This window comes from Rattus norvegicus, chromosome 11 (assembly GCF_036323735.1).
Source record: "Rattus norvegicus strain BN/NHsdMcwi chromosome 11, GRCr8, whole genome shotgun sequence".
Classification (NCBI taxonomy): domain Eukaryota; kingdom Metazoa; phylum Chordata; class Mammalia; order Rodentia; family Muridae; genus Rattus; species Rattus norvegicus.
In genome coordinates, this window is record NC_086029.1 from 44,420,635 (window position 1) to 44,441,857 (window position 21,223).

Here is a 21,223-nt window from a genome sequence, read left to right on the forward strand (position 1 = left end):
ACGGCTGAGCCATCATTTGAGAATCATGAAAGAGCTATTTATTAAAGGTGATTAAAAAAGACAAGCACTAGAAATGCCATAAAACTGGAATAAATACAAACACCCCCTTTCTGTCTTTGAGAAATGACGATTAGCTTGCTGTTTTCGCATACCTGAACACACCAGCTGATAGCTTCTCCATCACGTCTTTTAAGATGCGTAAATGGAAGAACTGTTAAGGTTCACCGTAGCAGAGAGGGGATTAAATAAACCATTCAAGATGCTGGGCAGGACTCCTTTATTTTTCTTTTTATAAAGCTTTGCACTTTCAAATTCAAAGTGGTACGGCAGCAACTAGAACTGTCAATCACTTCTAGAACAAAGGGATGATCTGCAATAACAGAGGAGTGACAGGGACAGAAGGAGGAGAGTGAGTGGTAGGAACAGTGAGCCTGCATGAGGCTGGTCAATGGGACGCCACAGTCTTTGTTATTTAAGCATTAAGCATGGTATTCAGCTTTTCAGCTCAAAGATAAAATAAACATTCATCAATGAATTCAGTTGGGGACAGCTTCAATTTGTTTGCACAAGTTCTCTTACTTGCTTCAAAAATAAGAAAAATGCTAGTTAATATGCATCTGTGTGGTAGTTTTAATGAAAAATGTCCCCCCATGGTTCCTGTGTCTGAAGACTTGGTTCCCAGTTGGTGGTGGTCTAGAAGTTATGGGTCCTTTAGAAGGGACATCTTTGTTGGAGGAAGACTTCCCTGGGAAGGGGGCAGGCTTTGATGGCTTATGAGCTCGCCGTGTTCCTGCTTACTGATCTCTCTCTGCTGCCAGTGTGTGGATAAGGGTGCGCTAACCCAGGTTCCCATCCTGACGACAAGGCTTCCCAGCTATTATGGAACTGTAGGCCAAACTGAACCCTTCTATAAACTGTTTTTGGTCATGGTGTTTGTCATAGCAACAAAAATGTAACTAACATGCTATGTTACTAGCCATCAGAATTATATCTATATTAAGAAAGAATAAAAATGAATAAGACAGTCTCGAGAGAGGGCTCATGGGTAAGATCACGTGCAGAGGACACAGGTTTGGTTCCCAGTACTCTTGTGAGCCATAAGTGTGTAACTCTAGTTTTAGAGGGACCTCACACCCTCCTTTGGTCTCCTTGGACACCAGGTATACAGACAACATGCAGGCATAGGCCCAAACAAAGACACATACAAGTAAATAAATACATTTCTAAAAAAAAGTTCCATTATGATACTTATAAAATTAAACTGTAAACATTTTGAAATATTTTATTCAATGGCACCTTTGTAAAAGTTAAGTATGTTACCAATGAAGGTATCATGTAATGCCAGGTTAAAAGCGAAGAGAAATTTTCCACCTGTCTCATTATTTACTTCCTGTTCAGAAGGCGTTAAACCTTGGGATCTGATTACCATCTGTCTCTTGTTCCCTGTACCGTTGGGCACACAGTAGTAGCCTCTGTAAATATCAGTCTTTTCACCTGTGAAATGGAACTACATTACTCAGACCTCACAGACTTCATGTCACAAGTCAGACATGCTCAAGGAAAGTTCACAGCTAATTATAATTCCTTATTGTTCCATTGAAAGAATTCATGAGTACAAGGCAATTCAAAGCTAGCAATTTGAATCAGTAGAAAAAAGGATATAAAGATATTTTCCCTGTTGTGCATTTGACAAATTCCAAACTTCATCATTAAGGAAAGCCACTGTTGCTCCCTTGAGGAAAAGGCAATGGCTATCTGGAGGATCCAACTTTGGGAGAAGACACAGAGACAAAACAATTACTGTTAGGTTGAACAGCACAAAGATGCTCACACTAGAAAGCCTTTGGTACAAATTAAACACTGTGGAAAGCACAGACACTCGCTACAAGCTTATACAGCCCTTAGTTACAGTTTCTTCCCTAAGCCATGATCAAACAGCAAGGACAGGGCAGTTGCAGGGCCAATGTGGATTCCAGGTGTAGATGTGTGTGTGTGTGTGTGTGTGTGTGTGTGTGTGTGTGTGTGTGTATGGCAGGTTCTCTCTGTGCCTTCGGCCCACTACTATCAGGCATCTTTGTCTGGACTGATATATTAGTATAGTACTTATATATTAGCTATGATATAAACATTCAATTAGAATTCTGTTGAAAAATATAACCTTGGGAGGTAATTCATCTATACAGACATATAGGAATATCAATCTGGGTTATAAAATTATGATAATATTATTCATAAATATTTCATTACAGTTATGGGGTTAGTGGAAAGAAAACTTTTAGGGTCTGGGAGATGACTCAAGTTACCAATGTGCTTGTTGCACAGATACAAGGACCCAAGGTCAGACACTAACACCAAGTAAAAGGCCAGATGCAATGGCACAGCTGTCATCCCAGTGCTAGAGAGGCAGAGACGGGAGGATACTGGGTCTTGGTGCCAGTCATTTTAGCCAAACTGGCAAGTTCCAGGCTCAGGAGAGCTCCTCTGCCAAAAGATAGGGTGGAGAGCAATAGAGGGAGAGACCAGATGTTTACTTTTGGCTTCTCTTGCATATACATGTGCGTGCAAAGACAAAAGTGTAATTTGAAATACAATGTAAAAGTCCAGATGTCATTATGTGTAACTAAATACAACTGTAATGTGTTCTAAGTGAACGACTTCCCTGCTGGATAGAATTTGACCAGTTACATACATAACATACAAAAGAAGCTACCCTCTTGTAAACACAGGGTGTGATTAGAACTCACGCTGTTTTGTGCTACCGACATCCCCTTGGTGTGATAGCAAGGCTTGGCTATTTCTGATAATACCTGAAGGTTTTCTTCTGTCGTTATCCAATGGCCTCCAACACTGAGAAGTGTGATGATGTCATGCTTATGTGGTAGTTGTTGTTTTACAGCTGGTTCATCATCTTTACTATATAATCTCACTTACAAATGAATAATTAAAAAAGAGAAAAAAGATATTTTATAAAGATCTTACAATTCATTTTATTATCAGTCTGTTTTATAGCAAGGAACACATTTCTTAGTAAAAGGAAAACTTAGTTGGCTTTACACTATACCAAAATATACTCTAGACTTAATTAAAATTAAATGCAAACTAAATTTTTATTTGGAAGCAAGCAAGGTATGTCTCGTGATAACTGTCATTAGCATAGCTTAATACAATGGGACAAAAGGCTGTCTTATTAAACTGCCGAGTCGCATGCACTGAAGCCCACAAACTGATCACACTGAAGTACAGAATTCACCCACTAATGATTCTATACGTCAAGTCCAAATCCTGGGAAACAAAGATCAGGAAGGACCACACAGGATGGCTACAGCACAATAAATACACACAGAGCTGTTGTGCAGGCTCCTGACACTGACGCTTCTGGACAGTGCTGCTGCCTCTATGTACACAGACAGACCCAAGGTAAATGTAAAAGCTCAGGAGAGAGAAGGAAAAACTGGTCTTCCTCAATAGGCCGTACAGAGGTCATCCATCCACTAGAGGGCAGCCATGCAGTACTGGTGGCTATGAAATGCTGGGCAGGTGTGTAGAATTAGGGACCCCCTGTGAGACTCCTCCTGGTGACAGGTTTTCTCACAGGGGTTCCCCTTGTTGGGTTTAACGTTCAGTGCCTATGGCTTAAAGGGCGTGTTCCCTCTTCCAGAGAAACAGCATTGAGGATGGAATCAGGTAAAGAGACTTTAAATAGATGGATTTTTAATTAAAAACAAATCCTTAAACATCCAATTTTTATGAATGCAGTAATAATTTGTTCCTAGTTAAACCTTTTCTTCAATTTATCTAACTAAAACCATCACACAGGCTGTTCGGCTCTCAGGTCCCCACCCCTGCATCTGCTCGGCTCTCAGGTACTCACCTCCTGCATCTATGACAATATCTACTCCCAGGCCACCTGTTTCTTCCAAGCACCTTTCAGCAACATGGACTTTCCCACTAGACACATCAATCACTCGGGCTGTAAAGGACAGGAAATGAAGCAATTGCATTGTTTTCTTTGAGATCAACACAAATAGATAAGGGGGAAAGGAAAAGAAAAGACAGCAGGTTTCAACAGTTATTAAATTAAAAGGAAAAGTCAGCTCTGCTAAGGTTCATTCTGAAGGCATGGCTGGGCAGATTCACTAAGATGGAGACATGTACGCTCGCACAAGGCTGGCCCACTGACAGTCAGCTGTCTGTGAGCACAGGAGCCGAGAACAGGGGCCCACAGTGACAGTGTCTGAGCGTACCCAGAGAAGTGTCCTGAGTGTGTGCACTACTGTACTCATCTTTTTATCCCTTTTTAATCATGAAAACCCACTCTCCCCGAGCTCCTCTAGCTCCCTATAATGGAGAAGAGTCCTGAATGTAAGAAAAGGAGCACGATTGGTTTTAGTAGAGCTAGATAAGCTAATTTCATGGGCTGCATTAATTGCACCCACACACATGCACACACACCCACACATATACACAGCACACACACACATACACACACACCTGGGCACACATACACATGCACACACACACACACACACACACGCATGCACACACATGCACACACATACACGGCACATAAACACAGGTACATGCACACGCACATGCACACACATACACACGCACACATGGACACACGCATGCACACACACACACATGAAGATAAATGTTTTTGTGTCTGCAGTGCTAGGTGAGGGACATAAACCCTGGACCTTAGCAATTGCAAAAAGCAGTCTACTGCTGAGCTGTGTCCTTAGCTCTTGAAACTATTATAGCAATAGAAAAAATGAATTATATTAACAGTACAATAGAACTATACTGAGAATTGAAAAAAATGTCTTGGAATTTGAACCAATGAAAATATAATTATATTTTGTTTTTAGCACCTTGTTGAGGATGATGTTTGTCAGAGCTGTTCAGACTACAAGCACAAACTCTTGGAGGTGAGATAGGGCAAGGATGGGGTGCAGGGTAGAGTGCAGAACCAGGGGTGCAGGGGTTCAGGGTGAGAGTGCAGAGTGTAGAGACGGCTCACACTGCACATACTGCTCTTCCAGAGGACCTGAGACCAGTTCCCAGGTTCCTGGCACCCTTGTCACACAATTCACAACTGTCTGAAACTCCAGCTCTAGGGGATCTGGTTCCCTGTTTTGGACTCTGTCAGCACCCATCCATGTGGCACACATACACACATATAAAAATAAATATTAAACAAAAACTTTACAAGAAGGTGCTGGAGCAATCCTGGAAGTGCAGAAGTAGCCAACAGGCAAACATTTTCAACACAGGCTTAGCTATTTACGTCTGTCCTAAGCCATCTCTCTGTCTTCCCATGCTGGAGAGTAAGCTCAGGGTTCATAAATGGTAGGCAGGATTCCGTTTACCGAGCTGCAGTTGACGCCTTCATTCTGCTCTCTCTTTGTGAGCATGTGAACATTTGCAAGTGTTTGTAGTGTACATGCTTACAGATCACTGAAGGATGGAGGCCTAAAGTCTACGGTGGAAATGATCCTCAGCTGTTCCACCCCCAACTGCTTTGGATTATGTCCCTTGTGTGCACGTATTCGAGTTTGCATGTGTGTACCACAGCACATGAGGAGTGCAGAGGACAACTTGTGGGAATCATTTTTCTCTTCCTACCATGTGGGGGAAGGTATTTGGTGGCAAGTGCTTGTACCCACTGGCCCATCCACTTCTGTGTTTACTGAGGTGGGGTTTCCCACAGAATCTGTGACTTGTGATTCAGGCTGATTTATCTAGCCTGCTCCCCAGGGACCCCATTCAGCTTCTAATCCCCCAACCCCAACCACTGAGCAGTCTTGCCAGCCTGCTAAGAGCATTTCAATGCTGATTTTATTTGGAATTCTGTACTTTGTTTTACTAGTGTACATTTTCTTTCTGTCTTTTTTCTTTTCCTTTTCTTTCTTCTTCTTCTTCTTCTTCTTCTTCTTCTTCTTCTTCTTCTTCTTCTTCTTCTTCTTCCTCTTCCTCTTCTTCCTCTTCCTCTTCCTCTTCCTCTCCTTCTCCTTCTCCTTCTCCTTCTTCTTCTTTTCTTTTTTTTGAAAAAGGATCTCAGTGGTACTTTAGGCTGGCCTTGAACTCAAGATTCTCCTGCCTCAACCTGCTGAGGTTGAGATCGCAGGCAAGAGACATTATGCCTGGCTACAAGTGCAGGTTTTGATTTCCTTGTAAGATTAATGTTTTTGACGGTCTGCACTGAGTACTGTAACATGTAACGCACCTAGAGAAGGCCTAAGCCTTTCAAGATGTTGCTTGTCCTCCAGGCTGTGTGCTGTTGAGATCACCTTGGCTCCTCTGTGGTGTGCTAACTGAATGGCTATTGTGCCAAATGCCTGCGTGGAAATACGTATCAACAGATAAAGGTGAGAGGACACACCTAATTTACTTCACAGACTGTTTAACACATATAATTCTTTAGTATGACTTTAATATATCTTAAAACATTACACAATAGAAAAAAGAAATAATTTGCTCCAATTTAGCAGGGCAAGCATCTGGGTGAGTCCTTCCTAACTACGAGGTCATACTAACCACATACTAAGTCTATGGCGGGCCATGCCCAGAGACATGGCATGGAGAAGGGTGACTCATAATAATCAAATCATAATAGTGACCTGTAATAGTCCAAGTTAGCTATACCACATGGATGGGAATCCAGTTATACTGCTTCAATGATCACAGCACTTCAAAAGCACCATCTCTGAACCCTTGGTAAGAATGGAAGAACTAGGAACAGACTCTCCTGATGTCAGATGTCAGCCTAGAGTTAATGCTAAAGATGTTTGCCCTACCCCAACCTGCTAAAAAATAGATCTGTCGTGGCAGGGAGATGGCTCAGCGGTTAAGAGCACTGACTACTCTTCCAGTGGTCTTGAGTTAAATTCCTAGCAACTAAATGGAGGTTCAGTGTACTTACATACACTAAATAAATAAATAAATAAACCTTTAAAAAGAACATGATTTTACCCTAAATTTTGAACCTTTATTTTTCTTTTCTTTTTTCTTTTTCCTTGAGACAGGATGTCTCTATGTAGCACTGGCTGTCCTGGAACTCACTCTGTAGACCAAGATGGCCTCAAAAATCAAGAGATCCACCTGCTTCTGCCACCTGAGGGCTGGGATCAAAGGTGCGCCACCACCGCCTGGCTGTGCCATTTTTAAAACTGGATCATGCATGTAGTATCTATCGTAAGGGTTTTTCCTGTGGCATGTAAAACGCTTACTGTGAGCCCACTTCAAGCTCCTCTATGTCCCTCTATTGCCACAACTCTCACAAGCAGAAGTCAGAGAACTGGAGTCACTGTTCCAAGTCTATTGAGGCTCCGAGAATGGCTCTCCAGGCTTGTGAGCTGTCTCACTCAGAGTCACAGTAAAGAATCGAATGGCTCGGTAGGGACTCGTGCTGCTGGTAGAGCCTAGCATGCACCACGCCTTGGCAGTGATCATCACTGCTCTGAAAACACCAGAGAGACAAAAGCCTTGCCTCGTTTTTTAACTTACTGGTAGGTTCCAAGTCAGTGGCCAGCTAAGTCTAACTTGCTACGTGCTGTTGATGAGAGCGGTCTACAAGGATAAAATGGGAGGATGGAAAAGAAGTCTAACAATTCTTTATCTAACAATAAAGAAGGATACCTGCACACAGCTTTTCTGCAGTCCCTATGTTTACGGTATTTCGGACTGTTTCTTTTTTTTTTTAAACAGAATGAGCTGGGACTCACACTTGCCCCATCCATGATCAGCACGGACTTCCCGGGAGAGAGCTGAGAAAGGTAATAGAGGGCTGTGTAGGCTCGGACTCCATCCCGGATGACTCCAGCGGCTTCCGTCCATGGCACCTTTTCTGGCTTATGAACTGTCACAAAGAACAAGAAGCAAGAGTTCACCAGTGAGCTCCGTCAGCACCTCATCTCCCCACCCTGTGCACCACCCACTGCAGTCCCGGCCTCTGCCCCGACTTCTTCCTATGCACACAGAATCTGTTTTCTGGGTGGGAGTGTTCTGGGAGGAGAGACATTCGGAGGCACAGGTAAAGCACAGGTCGCTGCCTTGCTCCTGAACAGTCCCTGCTCTCTATGGCCCTGTGTCTCTTCTACCCTCAGTTCATCACATGGACACTCAACAGTTCCACTTCTGCCTGACTCTGAACCTCTTCTTTCTATATTTCATACTGTTTAAATGTAAAGTGTGTGAATGCATGTGTACGGCACAGCATATGTACTAATAGCGAGGACACTCCCTGGGCCCCACCTCAGGTTTTTTTTTAACTTATTTACTTTACTTCCTGCTCACCACCCCCTCCCGGTCACCCCCTCCCACAGTCCATCCCCCACACCACCTCCCCTTCTCCTCTGAGCTGGTAGAGACCCCCCTCTCTATCCCCCGACCCTGGCACTTCAAGTCTCTGTGAGGCTAGGCACTTCCTCTCCCACTGAGGATAGGCAAGGCAGCCCAGCTAGGAGAACATATCCCACGTATGGGCAACAGCTTTTGGGACAGCCCCTGCTCCAGTTGTTCAGGACCCACATGCAGTGGGTGGTACACATGGTAGGAGATATGAGGTCAAGCTACATCTGCTACATATGAGCAGGAAGCCTAGGTCCAGCCAGTGTATGCTCTTAGATTGGTGGTTCTGATTCTGAGAGAGAGCCACAGGGTCCAGGTTGTTTGAGTATATGTGCTGCTGAAGTACCACCCCCCCCAAAGTTTCTAAACAAATCTTTTTCCTGTCCTCATTAGGGAAGGCATGGTGGAGCGCTCACATTTGTTCTTTTATGGCTTGGGCCATGTGGGAGTGTCTGTGTGTTTGTCCATTCTTAGCTGGTGAGCGCTTGCAGTTTGGGCTGGTGAAGTAACATTGCTAAGACGTCAGGCAGTGCCTGTGGACAGGCTCACCCTCCAACAGTGGCCCTCACAGTGCTTCTCCAGGAGCAGCACCTGTCACCAGAAGAGCCTCTGGCCACCTTTGACTCTGAAAGTCACACAGCCCATCACTTGGATATGTGACAGTTCTTACTGTGACTGTCACTTGCTCTTCCTTGTCTAATAACAATGCTGAGTTTGCCAGCCTCTGGAGTCCTCTCATGAAGCGACTGTTGACGTCTTGGCACTTTCTTGTTTATTCTTTTATGGAATTTTCATATATTTCAGATGAGGTATCTGTTCATATATTACAAATATTACAAGCTGAGCATCCTACGAAACGCTTGAGAGCAGAAGTGTGTTGGGCTGGGATATTTGCATACATAGTGAGCTATCTTGCAGACAAGACCCACTTCAAATAGAAACTTCATTTCCTTCACATATATTTTATGTATCTAGCTTGAGAATAATTTTATCTATTTTATTCTTTTTTGTTGTTAAAGATGTATTTATTTCATGTATGAGTACACTGTAGCTGTTTTCAGACACACCAGAAGAAGGCATCGGATCCCATTAGAGATGGTTGTGAGCTACCATGTGGTTGCTGGGATTTGAACTCAGGACCTCTGGAAGAGCAGTCAGTGCCCTTAACTGATGAGCCAACTCTCTAGTCCATCTATTTTATTATGAAAGACTAATTTATTTCAATTTTGTGTTTATGGATATTTTGCCTTCATGTATATCTGTACATCATCTGTGTGTAGTGCCCAGGGACTAGAAGAGGACATTGGGACATATGAGACTGGAGTTACAACCAATTGTGAGCCACCACATGGGCGTTGGGAGCTAAACCCAGGTCCTCCAGAAAAGCAGGCGGTGCTGTTAAAACTGCACAGCCATGTCTTTGCAGTAATTTCCGACAGTGTTTTTAGCATGCCGCCTTCATTTCGGCTGCTGCCTGCCATATGAAGCTAGGTGTGGAATGCTGGTATCCCCAAGTTTTAGAGTTTGGAGTATTGGAGTTCATATTATAGTTATTCAACATATTTCAACTCAACAGCTGAGTCTCAATCACTTTAATGATATCTTTAGGAAGGGAAGTGCTGTGTGGGTGTGGTGGGGCGCTACAAGGACCACAGACTTGGGAAGCTGGAAATGGGGATCATGAGTCCGAAAAACAAAATGGGGGCTGGCAAGAGGGCTCAGCAGGGAAAGGCGCTTGCTGCCAAGCCTGAAGACCTGAGTTTAATCCCCCAGGAACCATATGTTGGAAGGAGAGAACAGACTCCTGCTAGTTGTCCTCTGGTCTTCACACATGCAACATGGCTTGAATGCACAAGCATGTATACATCCACACACTACATGTGAATAACATCCTCAAATCAATGCCTTCCCACTGTACGTGGAAAAACAATGCAAACTCCCAATACAGTTTTAAAAGCTCAACATATAGCTGGGTATCATGACCTACACATTTAATCTCAGTACTTGGTGGGGAGGGATGTGCAGGGGGAGGCATAGGCAGTCAGGACTCTATGAGTTTGAGGCCAACCTGGTCTACATAGGCAACCCATGGCTACACAGTGAGAACCTGTCTCAAAATTAAACAAAAACATCCCTGCTCCCCAAACCCTGAAAACGGAACAACAGACTAAAAAGAAAGAGTTCTGTATGATCAGCCCATTAAGCTGTTTCTTCACATTTCAACGAATTCTCATTCAAATAAATTGTGCTGTTCGCACTAGAAGCAATCCTCTCTGGGAATCACACTTTCCACATGAGGTGCTCACAGAGCAGTCGGCAATGCATTACAGCAGACTATCGCCACCTAGCGGGGAGGTGGACCTTTGTCCTTGGTTGCCTGCTGAGCGAGGATAAAGATGGTCTTTTCTATTGCTGGGGTGTCCTCAATTCAGAAGCAAGCGTCACAGAGCAAAGTCCCTCTGATTCTGTGCTCAATCTTACTGTCTCCATCTTGGAGCCACAAAACTCTGACATGTTTTGCCTGCTGGTAGATATGAAGACCTTCATCTTTTTGACCGACCGACCCGCCTGTCTGTTTGCCTGTCTACCTACCTTCCTACCTATCGTTCGTTCATAGATCCATCCATCCATCCATCCATCCATCCATCCATCCATCCATCCATCCAAGACAGGGTTTTTCTTTGTAGCTCTGGCTGTCCTAGAACTTGCTCTGTAGACCAAGCTGGCCCTGGACTCAGAGATCTGCCTGCCTCTACATCCCAAATGTTGGGATTAAAGGTGTGTGCCAGTACAAGAGAGTTCCATTGCAGTGGGGTCCTGCCTTCTGTCTCAGAGGAAGAAATATGAGAGAGGGAGAGGGAGAGGAAGAGAGAGAGGGGGGAAGAGAGGGAGAGGGAGAATGAAAGGGAGGAGAGGGGGAGAAGGAGAGGGAGACTTTGTCCTGTGTGTATCTGCATTTATTTGTATCCTTTAACCTCCTTTACAGTAAATCAGTAAATGTGTTATCTCCAGTTCTTTACAAATTTGAATTACATTTATTAATTTTTATTTTATGTAGCAGTGCTTTGCCACATGCATGGCTGGTACTCTTGGAGGTCAGAAGAGGGCACCAGACCCCTGTGCATGGACCTAGAGTTACAGATGGCTGTGAATCAAACCTGTCTTCAGCAAGAGCAACAAGAGCTCTTAAACATAGCACTTTCTTATATATAATAAATAAATAAATCTTTAAAGGGGGGCTGGAGAGATGGCTCAGCGGTTAGGAGCACCGACTGCTCTTCCAGAGGTACTGAGTTCAAATCCCAGCAACCACATGGTGGCTCACCACCATCTGTAATGGGACCTGATGTCCTCTTCTGATGTCTGAGGACAGCGATAGTGTACGCATATATAATAAACAAATCTTTTTTTTTTTTTCCAGAGCTGGGGACCGAACCCAGGGCCTTGTGTTTCCTAGGTAAGCGCTCTACCACTGAGCTAAATCCCCAGCCCCAATAAACAAATCTTTAAAAACAAACCTAACATGTTTACCACTGAGCATCCATCTCCACAGCCCGTCCCTCAGCTCACTCAGTCATTCTCACGAGCCAGACAAGCCTCAAGTGGAACCCAGCTCTCTCTCAGAGTCCTGACGGCCCACACGAGTGACCATGCCAAAAGTGAAGGTTCTTTGGTGGGACTGGGTCCTCAAACTGCAGCATCTCTGCTATCTCCAGGTAGACAGCACCAGAATTAAAGAGACTTCAATAGGAACAGAGTGCGCCCGGTGTGTCCACTGTAGAAATGATTGCTATGGGGAGAAATCCGGCGATTCTGAGGTCACCTTAGGAGTGACTCACATTGAGTCACAGAAGAAATGCACTGTTTGTTTTTTCTTTCACTTTTATTTACCTAGTACTATTCCTCTAATTTTGCTGATTATGAAATTAGGTACAGAATAGAAGTAGTTGCTAAGGGGCTGGAGAGATGGCTCAGCAGTTAAGAGCACCCGACTGCTCTTCCAGAGGTCATGAGTTCAATTCCCAGCAACCACATGGTGGCTCACAACCATCTGTAAAGAGATCTGATGCCCTCTTCTGGTGTATCTGAAGACAGCTACAGTGTACTTATATATAATAAATAAAATAAATCTTTAAAAAAAAATAAATAAAAAAAAAGAAGTAGTTGCTAAAGGCCTCATAGGTAAAAAGGTGACTGTCTGACCTAAAGTATACCTATCTGTTCTTATGTTCATCGACACACATTTTACTTGTGTGGCTTTTCAGGAGGCAGTATCTTCTACCAAAAGATTTTATTAAATTTTATTAAAATGTTATTCATAGGACATAATCCAAACTCTTGTGAGAGAATTGCAAATCTGAGACCAGCTGCGGGTACACAGTGAGCCTCGTCTTGGGAGAGAGAAAGGTAATAAAAACAGGGCACATATGCAACTTCTAATCACACATGCATGTGCACACACATGTGCATATACATATCATGTAGTCCTTCAAAAAACATTAAGGGCAATAAAACTATTTTTAGGAATCTAAAAGTATTTTTTTAAGATTTATTTTTATAATGTATGTATGTATGTATGTATGTATGTATGTATGTATGTGTCTGTGTGTATGTGTGCACTCAAGTGCCATAGGAGACCAGAAGAGGGCGAGATGCTCTTTGTTGCTGGGGTGACAGGAATCTGGAGGCTGCTGAGTGTGGGGGATATGATCTGAAACCCAATCCTCAGGATAGAACAGCAAGTACTGGACCCCAAAGGTTCTAACTAACTGGTAAGTGTTCTTGCTTTTATATTAGATGGTAAATACTTATTATGTTAGAAAGACTAAACAAATAAAATATGAATCAACGGTAGATGCATGAGCACTAAGAATAGTTGTTAGTTTTGGTCATTAATAAAAGGACAGACTTAAAAAGGTATGCCCAGTTTTGAATGAATGAAATTATTTCTAAGTTTGGTAGAGTTCCTTGAGAGCTGAAAGCAGATGAGGCTGCGGAGATGAGTCAGTGCTAACACGTACTCGTCCCAAGCCTGATGATTGAGTTCCATCCCTGGAGAGAACTGACTTCTACAAGTGTCCTCTAACCTCTACACATGCACCCTGCATGCTCACCATACCCTATCTACAACAAACCAATCTACCAACGCACCAACTAACCAACCAACCAACCCACCCACCAACTCACCAACCAACCCCAACCAACCAACTCACCAACCAACCAACCCACCAACCAACTAACAACCAACTCACCAACCAACCCCAACCAACCAACCAACCAACCAACTCACCAACAACCAACTCACCAACAACCAACTCACCAACCAACCCCAACCAACCAACTAACCAACCAACCAACCCACCCACCAACTCACCAACCAACCCCAACCAACCAACTCACCAACCAACCAACCCACCAACCAACTAACAACCAACTCACCAACCAACCCCAACCAACCAACCAACCAACCAACTCACCAACAACCAACTCACCAACAACCAACTCACCAACCAACCCCAACCAACCAACTCACCAACCAACCCCAACCAACCAACCAACCAACCAACCAACCAACATCCAACTCACCAACCAACCCACCAACCAACCATCAACCAACTCACCACCAACCAACTCACCAACCAACCCCAACCAACCAACTCACCAACCAACCAACCCACCAACCAACTAACAACCAACTCACCAACCAACCCCAACCAACCAACCAACCAACTCACCAACAACCAACTCACCAACAACCAACTCACCAACCAACCAACTAACCAACCAACCAACCCACCCACCAACTCACCAACCAACCCCAACCAACCAACTCACCAACCAACTCACCAACCAACCAACCCACCAACCAACTCACCAACCAACCCCAACCAACCAACCAACCAACTCACCAACAACCAACTCACCAACAACCAACTCACCAACCAACCCCAACCAACCAACTAACCAACCAACCAACCCACCCACCAACTCACCAACCAACCCCAACCAACCAACTCACCAACCAACCAACCCACCAACCAACTAACAACCAACTCACCAACCAACCCCAACCAACCAACCAACCAACTCACCAACAACCAACTCACCAACAACCAACTCACCAACCAACCCCAACCAACCAACTCACCAACCAACCCCAACCAACCAACCAACCAACCAACCAACATCCAACTCACCAACCAACCCACCAACCAACCACCAACCAACTCACCACCAACCAACTCACCAACCAACCCCAACCAACCAACTCACCAACCAACCAACCCACCAACCAACTAACAACCAACTCACCAACCAACCCCAACCAACCAACCAACTCACCAACAACCAACTCACCAACAACCAACTCACCAACAACCAACTCACCAACCAACCCCAACCAACCAACTCACCAACCAACCCCAACCAACCAACCAACCAAACCAAACAACCAACATCCAACTCACCAACCAACCCACCAACCAACCACCAACCAACTCACCAACCAACCAACCCCAACCAACCAACCAATCAATCACCAACCAACCCACCAACCAACTAACCCCAACCAACCAACCCACCAACTCACCTACCTACCCACCAACCAACCCACCCACCCACCCATCGACCAACTAAACAACAACCAACTCACCAACCAACCCACCAAACAACAAACCAACCAAACAACCAACTACCAACCAACCAACCAACCAACCAACCAACCAACAACCAACTCACCAACCAACAAGTAAATATTTAAAGGCGTCAGAAGCAGAACATAGCTAGGCTAGCTGGGAGGATCCCACGGTTTTGAACAGTTTACTGATCTTGTGAAACAGTCCTCATATCTGGGAGGTCATATGGAACCTCATTCTTGGGTTTGGTAAGAGAACAAAACTGACTTGAACTCAGTGACTGAATGCTGAGTCTCATTGCAGAGTCTCCAGGCTAAGGACAATAGCTCCAGTTCACTCTGAGATTTCCCAGTGCAGTCTCATGAAACGTACTCACCCTCTGCCCATAAAATGCTGGAGCTGAAACACAGCATTTTCTAGGTGAATCTCATCATTGTGCACAGTGAGTGTGGCCAGGACTCTCACCTAGAGGTCATAACTTTGGTGGTCATTTGTTAATTTTCTAAAGATTTTTTTTAAAGATTTATTTATTTACTTAATGTATATAAGCACACTGTAGCTGTCTTCAGACACACCCAACCTCATTACAGATGGTTGTGAGCCACCATGTGGTTGCTGGGAATTGAACTCAGGACCTTGAGAAGAACAGTCGGTGCTCTTAACTGCTGAGCCATCTCTCCACCCCTAAAGATTTTTTATATGTATGTGTGCATGAGTCTGTGCCTGCAGGCCATATGTGTGCAAGTCTATGGAAGCCAGAGAGGGTGTCAATTCCCCTGAAGCTGAAGATAGTTGTGAGCTGCCAGATGTGGGTGCTGGGAACTGAACTCAGGTCCTCTGGAAGAGGCCAGTGTTCTTCACCATTGAGTCACCTCTCTCGCCTCAGTGGTGGTCATTCTTACAGGACTTAGCCTGTTCTGAAATAGGCCCTCACTTTGCAGCCCAGGCCTTGAGCTCTAGTTCCTGTGTCTCTGGCCTGCTGCTAGGAATGTAGCCGTGTTCTACCACAGCTGGCTTACAGAGCCCCAAGGAAATGTCGGGTCCTGGCTCCTTCCCTCCTCAGACTCTGCCACTGTTTACTCCATAGACACCAGACACTTCTGGACTATAATCTATCTTCTGACTTATCAATAAAAGCAGGAAAGAAACATCACTTGGAACTTAAACTTCATAGCTAGGCTCCAGACGTCACTGTACTTTTCCTTCTGATCTCTAACTCGGTGCTGAAGATGTGGACAACAGCAGAGCATTTGCCTGGCATGTGTGAGGCCTCTGGGCTCCATCTCCAGCACCTTAAACACTCACCCTGCCTCCGGGGCTTTGTTTTGTTGTTGTGTTAAGCCATTTGCTTGTATGTATGTGCTCACATGTATTGGGTGTACATATCCACGCACACACACATATAGTGGCCAGAGTTACATGTTGGCTGTCTTCCTCAACCATTCACAACCCTACTTTTTGAAATAAGATTTCTCATCAAACTTGGTGGCCCTGGCTGGCAAGCTCTGGGGACTCCTGCCCTGCTGTGCTCAGCTCTGAGGCTCTGGGTATGCAGCACTGCCCCTGGATTTCCCGTGGCTTCGGGAGTTCCTAAGTAGGTCCTCAGGGCCGTGCAGCAGGTTCTTCAGACCTGAGCCGCCTCTCCGGCTGCTGCGGTCTCCTCTTATGGCTTAGCTTCTACAGCAAGTGGGGGTCGCTGATCAGCCATAGTTCCTAAATGCTCCTTATCTCCTCCAAATGCATAGGAGAGGAAGTGTCTTTTCATTACTTTCAGAAAGTGCAGATGCATTTAGGAAATGCTCAAAATCTAATTTCTCATGAAAAATAAAACTAAATACTGATCAAAGTCTATTAGCAACGAAAATCAAATATAAGCATTTTACATTTTTTTCTGCCTCAGTTTTAACAAATACTGTCTGAATTTTATATATTTTTTGTTTTAGTTGGTAGCGAAGAGTTCAATGGTATAGTTCTTGATTAGCAGGCTGGAGGTCCTAAGTTCCATCCCACAACACACACACTCATACACACACACACACACACACACACACACACACACACACACACACTAACACACACATGGACTCATACACACAGACACACAAACACTAACACACACATACCAGACACACACACCCTACACATCCACACACCCACAGTAACACACATACACCATACACACACACTAACACACACACACCATACACACACACACACACACACACACAGATTAGCTAAGAGCAAGACATTCACAAATTCTGATATGAATATAATGTCACAGCCATGAACAATGTTAGTCAACCTCACGGGCCTACACAATGCTTAATAAACACTAGTTTGTAAATAATGAAACCCAGAAGTATTCACATGGCTAAGGAAAAGTTATGCTTTCAGTGGAATAGACTTATTCGGTTCCGAACGCCTGGACTGCCACATACCCAGGTAATGCTCCTGTACTCGGATAACTTCGCAGAGTCCGGGGTCTTCCGAATCCAAAGGCAAAATCCCTACAGATTGAAAAGAGAGTTTCAGGGGAAAGTTCCCTGAGTGAGCTCATTTCTGAGGAGATGTGTTCGTGTGAACTCTGTGCAGTGGAGTTGCTGTAAAGATGGCTGCTGTCCTGTAGCCGACCTGGAGGGTTGGGGCTCCGAGGCTCCTTTCCACAGTTTGGTTTCACAGGATGTGAGACTTAACAGGACCCCACTTTTCTGGAGGCTAGTCAAGTTCTAGCTCCGCTCTCTTACATAAAGAAACTTAGGCAACACAGAGTGTTACTGACTTCTTGGATAAAAAAGTAAAAGAATACAATCATCAGCTCTTCATGAAAATGCAAGTCAGGGGCCCGTAAGCCTGAAGACACTTCCCACACATCTGACCTTCGACGGCATTTCCCAAGGCCTCATCTATGAAGACAGTTGGGAAAGTGGGGTTCACACGTAGCTACGTGACTGCCTGGGACACAAGCACACAAGCAGGAGCAGATGCCCACCGCGTGCTCACAGTGGGTGAGGGTTTCAGAATGACAGATTGCTTCACACTAACTCTCAGTTTTACAGGAACAGCAGAGAGCAGAGGTCCCACGGCTCACTCCATCAACAATCTCCAAGCCTAGGCCTGTGATGTTGCCTAGAAATTTCAGTCTGACCCAGCAGTAGGGACAAGGTAAGGAAGCAGAGTGTGGAGGAAAAGATGTGCTCTGGCTGGGATTTGTCTGTGACTGCTGACAGCCCGAGGCGGGCAGGCTTGAAGTGCTCTGCTGAGGCCAAACTCAGTTTTCCTCAGTAGTGGATATTTGAGGGCAAGTTTCAAAAGCCAGGAAAATATTTTTATTTTTGGAATTCTAGGATTGAATGACTACACTCCCAGGCAAAGACAGCGTTTTTATCTGAAGTGAGGTCACAATGAGCATTACTATTTACACAGAAGAAAGATGGATGGCGACAGAGTAGTGAGGGCTTGGGGCCACAACTTACCGACGACTTCATCATCTGGCTGAAAGAACGATACCTTCTTGCCAACTGAAGAGCAGAAAATGGTGAGCATTAACATCAGAGGTTACTAAATGTAATTTTTACCTGTTTACTTTATTATGTGTAGGGGTGTTTTGGCCACTTGTATATCTGTGTGTGTGTGTGTGTGTGTGTGTGTGTGTGTGTGTGTGTGTGTGTGTGTGTGGGTTTGATTCCTGTGGAAGCCACAGAGGGCATTGGATTCGCTGATACGGGTGTTACAGATGTGAGCCACCATGTGGTTGTTGGGAATCAAACCTGGGTCCTCTGGAAGCAACCAGTGCTCTCAACTGCTGAGCCATCACTCTGGCTTCCTGAATTTAATTTTTATTTGACTATGAAAACAAATGAAAAGGCCAAAAATAGTGGTGACACCTGTAATACCAGCACTTAGGAGGTGGAGTCATGGTGCTCAAGAATTCAGGGTCATCTTTGGCTACATTTCAAATTAAAGTGCCAGCCTGGGCTACATGAGATCCTGTCCCCCAAACAAACAGCCAACTAAAAAAATTAATGAGATGAAGTAACTCGCAGGGTGGTAAATACCCACTCAATCGAAGGGCGAAGAATGTGTGGGGTGTTAGGTGGTGTAGGAGTTGTACAGAGTAGAACACTTCAAGTCTTGTTTCTCTAGAAAATCTGAAGGCCACAGGCATTGGCACTGTGGGGAAATATGGTCCTGTGCCACTGCCAATGTGGCTAACTTTCAGGAGACAGGTGAGAGAGAAAGAATTCCTTGTGTAGCTTCTATGGTTGCTCTCAACACTAACCCCCCAGCACACACCTTGTCCCGGGCACATCTGCCATCCTGAGTGGGGAAGTCTCAGCCACACAGGTAGAGTTCCAATGTCTCACATGACTTTGGCAGGTTAGGGAGATGGCTCAGCAGTTAAGAGCACTTGTTGTTCCGGTACCCACATGGTTGGTCACAATGTCTATAGCTTAAGTTTCAGGGGATCTGATGCCTTATCTGTTCTCTACAGGTGCACAATACACACATGCAGGCACATACTCATATATGTATTAAAACATATTTTTGTAAGTTCTAAAAATAACATCAAAAATTACTCTGACTTGGTAAGTATATTCTGATTGGTACCCAGAAAGTTTCTGGAACTTCCTTTTTTAAACTTCATTGATGCTATCATTATTGTTCGTGTACAAGAGTTGATGCCATGGCAAGTGTGTGAAGGTTGAGGACGATGTCTGCGAGGTGGGGAGGTGGCTCTTGCTTTGCAACCAGGGAATGGACTTGGGCTATCAGGCTGGTGTAGCAAAGTGCTTTCACGGCTGAGCATGCACACACATATGTACGTGCACACACACACACGCACACACACACACACATGCACACACACATGCACATACTCCTCTGCCAACAGTCAACTCATTTGAGTATTTTTATTCTAAGAGCTGTGAGATGAAATGAGGAGGAGTGTTGTTGAATACTTTGGGCTTCCTATAAGCCTTGTAATGTAGTATGCCTTATCGAATCTTATAGTATACCTTATAGTTGCCTTATACCTATAGCATGCCTTATAGTATATAGTATTATTCTTCTAGTCTACAGACAAGGAAACGGAAGTAAAGTTGATTCATCTTTTGGTAACAAGCTAGTAAGTGTTTAAGTCTGCATCCCCTCTTGCTTGCTTCCTCTGGGGGCCCATCCTGTGCTGTCACCTCCAGTCCTCCTGGCTTCTCAGGGATCACATGCTTGTTCTCCCAGGCTCCTGCCACACTTCTCTTACTCCACCATCCCTTAATCGCTGGTGTTCCAAACGGCTCCTCTCTGTTTCTACTGCCTCTGTAGCTCACCAACTCCATTTGTTCTGGTGTTCTGCCTACACATGGACAACTCTCAAATGGAATCCTTTCCTGAGCAGAGCTCTTGTCCTCCAGAATCCACCCAGGTAACTGCTTACCAGCGACTCCAAGCAAAAGGTCATCATTGCCCTCATGATCTCAGCAATGTGAGTGTGAGCTCACCTGCATATGCCATTCACAGGCCTCACACTTCCGCTCTACCCTGCTCATGACCTCCTGCTGATGCCCTTTCCTCACCACTGCTGCTTCTGTCAGTCCCTCAGCCCTCACCCTGTGTAGCTGATGGCTGTGTGACATGCTTTGTGCTGGTCTCTTAGCCTATCTGTCCTCTTCCTAGGGACAGCAATCTAGCAGCCTCATTTGTAATGCTCACCAAGAGTTTGGCTGGCTCTGCTCTACCCTCCTATTTGTGTCTTTCTGAGAGCATGTCTGTGTTCGTGTATTCTTTTGTTCTCCTATGTTTGAAGAATGATTTTCCTTCTTTTCTGCCAGCTCTAAGGACCGAACCCATGGCCTTGTGCATGCTAGACAAGCACTTTACCGCCAAGCTACACACTCAGCCCCCAGACATCATCCTTTCGGATAATGTTTACAAACAAATTCAACTTACTTTTATGAGTTAGCTTTAGACCAAAATGTAAATACCCATCAGCAACTGCACTTGCAGTGTGCTTTACCTCAAGCAAAGCAGTTTATCCTGGACATCCAAAGGTCAGAGTTGTTCTAATGAGAACTGACCAGTGAGGTGGTTTTGCTCACCCTAAAGTATTTTTAAAAGTAAATAATGATTTTAACACATGGAACAAGAACCCACGTATCTGAAATGATTTCTGAGTAGAGCTGGATCACTCAGGAAGAGGCATTCACGACCAGTGTTTGTCCACTCAGCTCACACGCGGAATC

The 21,223-nt window shown here is 44.7% G+C and overlaps 1 protein-coding gene across 10 annotated transcripts in view; it reads right to left on the bottom strand.

Annotated features, from left to right (window-relative positions):
* The window catches only part of Cryzl1 (crystallin zeta like 1), a 45,268-nt gene that overhangs the window by 1,536 nt on the left and 22,509 nt on the right, over positions 1 to 21,223 (bottom strand). For 2 of the 10 annotated variants that reach the window (XM_063270421.1, XM_063270418.1), the window contains 8 exons: positions 18,461 to 18,505; positions 17,426 to 17,494; positions 7,728 to 7,861; positions 6,230 to 6,341; positions 3,872 to 3,970; positions 2,745 to 2,926; positions 1,663 to 1,768; positions 153 to 198 (listed from right to left, as the gene is read on the bottom strand). In XM_063270421.1, the coding sequence (XP_063126491.1) occupies positions 153 to 198; positions 1,663 to 1,768; positions 2,745 to 2,926; positions 3,872 to 3,970; positions 6,230 to 6,341; positions 7,728 to 7,861; positions 17,426 to 17,494; positions 18,461 to 18,505 (793 nt within the window). Of the gene's footprint in view, positions 1 to 152; positions 371 to 1,662; positions 1,769 to 2,744; positions 2,927 to 2,961; positions 3,530 to 3,871; positions 3,971 to 6,229; positions 6,342 to 7,727; positions 7,862 to 17,425; positions 17,495 to 18,460; positions 18,506 to 21,223 lie in introns of those variants that run through there. The other 8 variants (NM_001013044.1, XR_005491010.2, XM_063270420.1 and 5 more) reach the window with 8 other exon arrangements.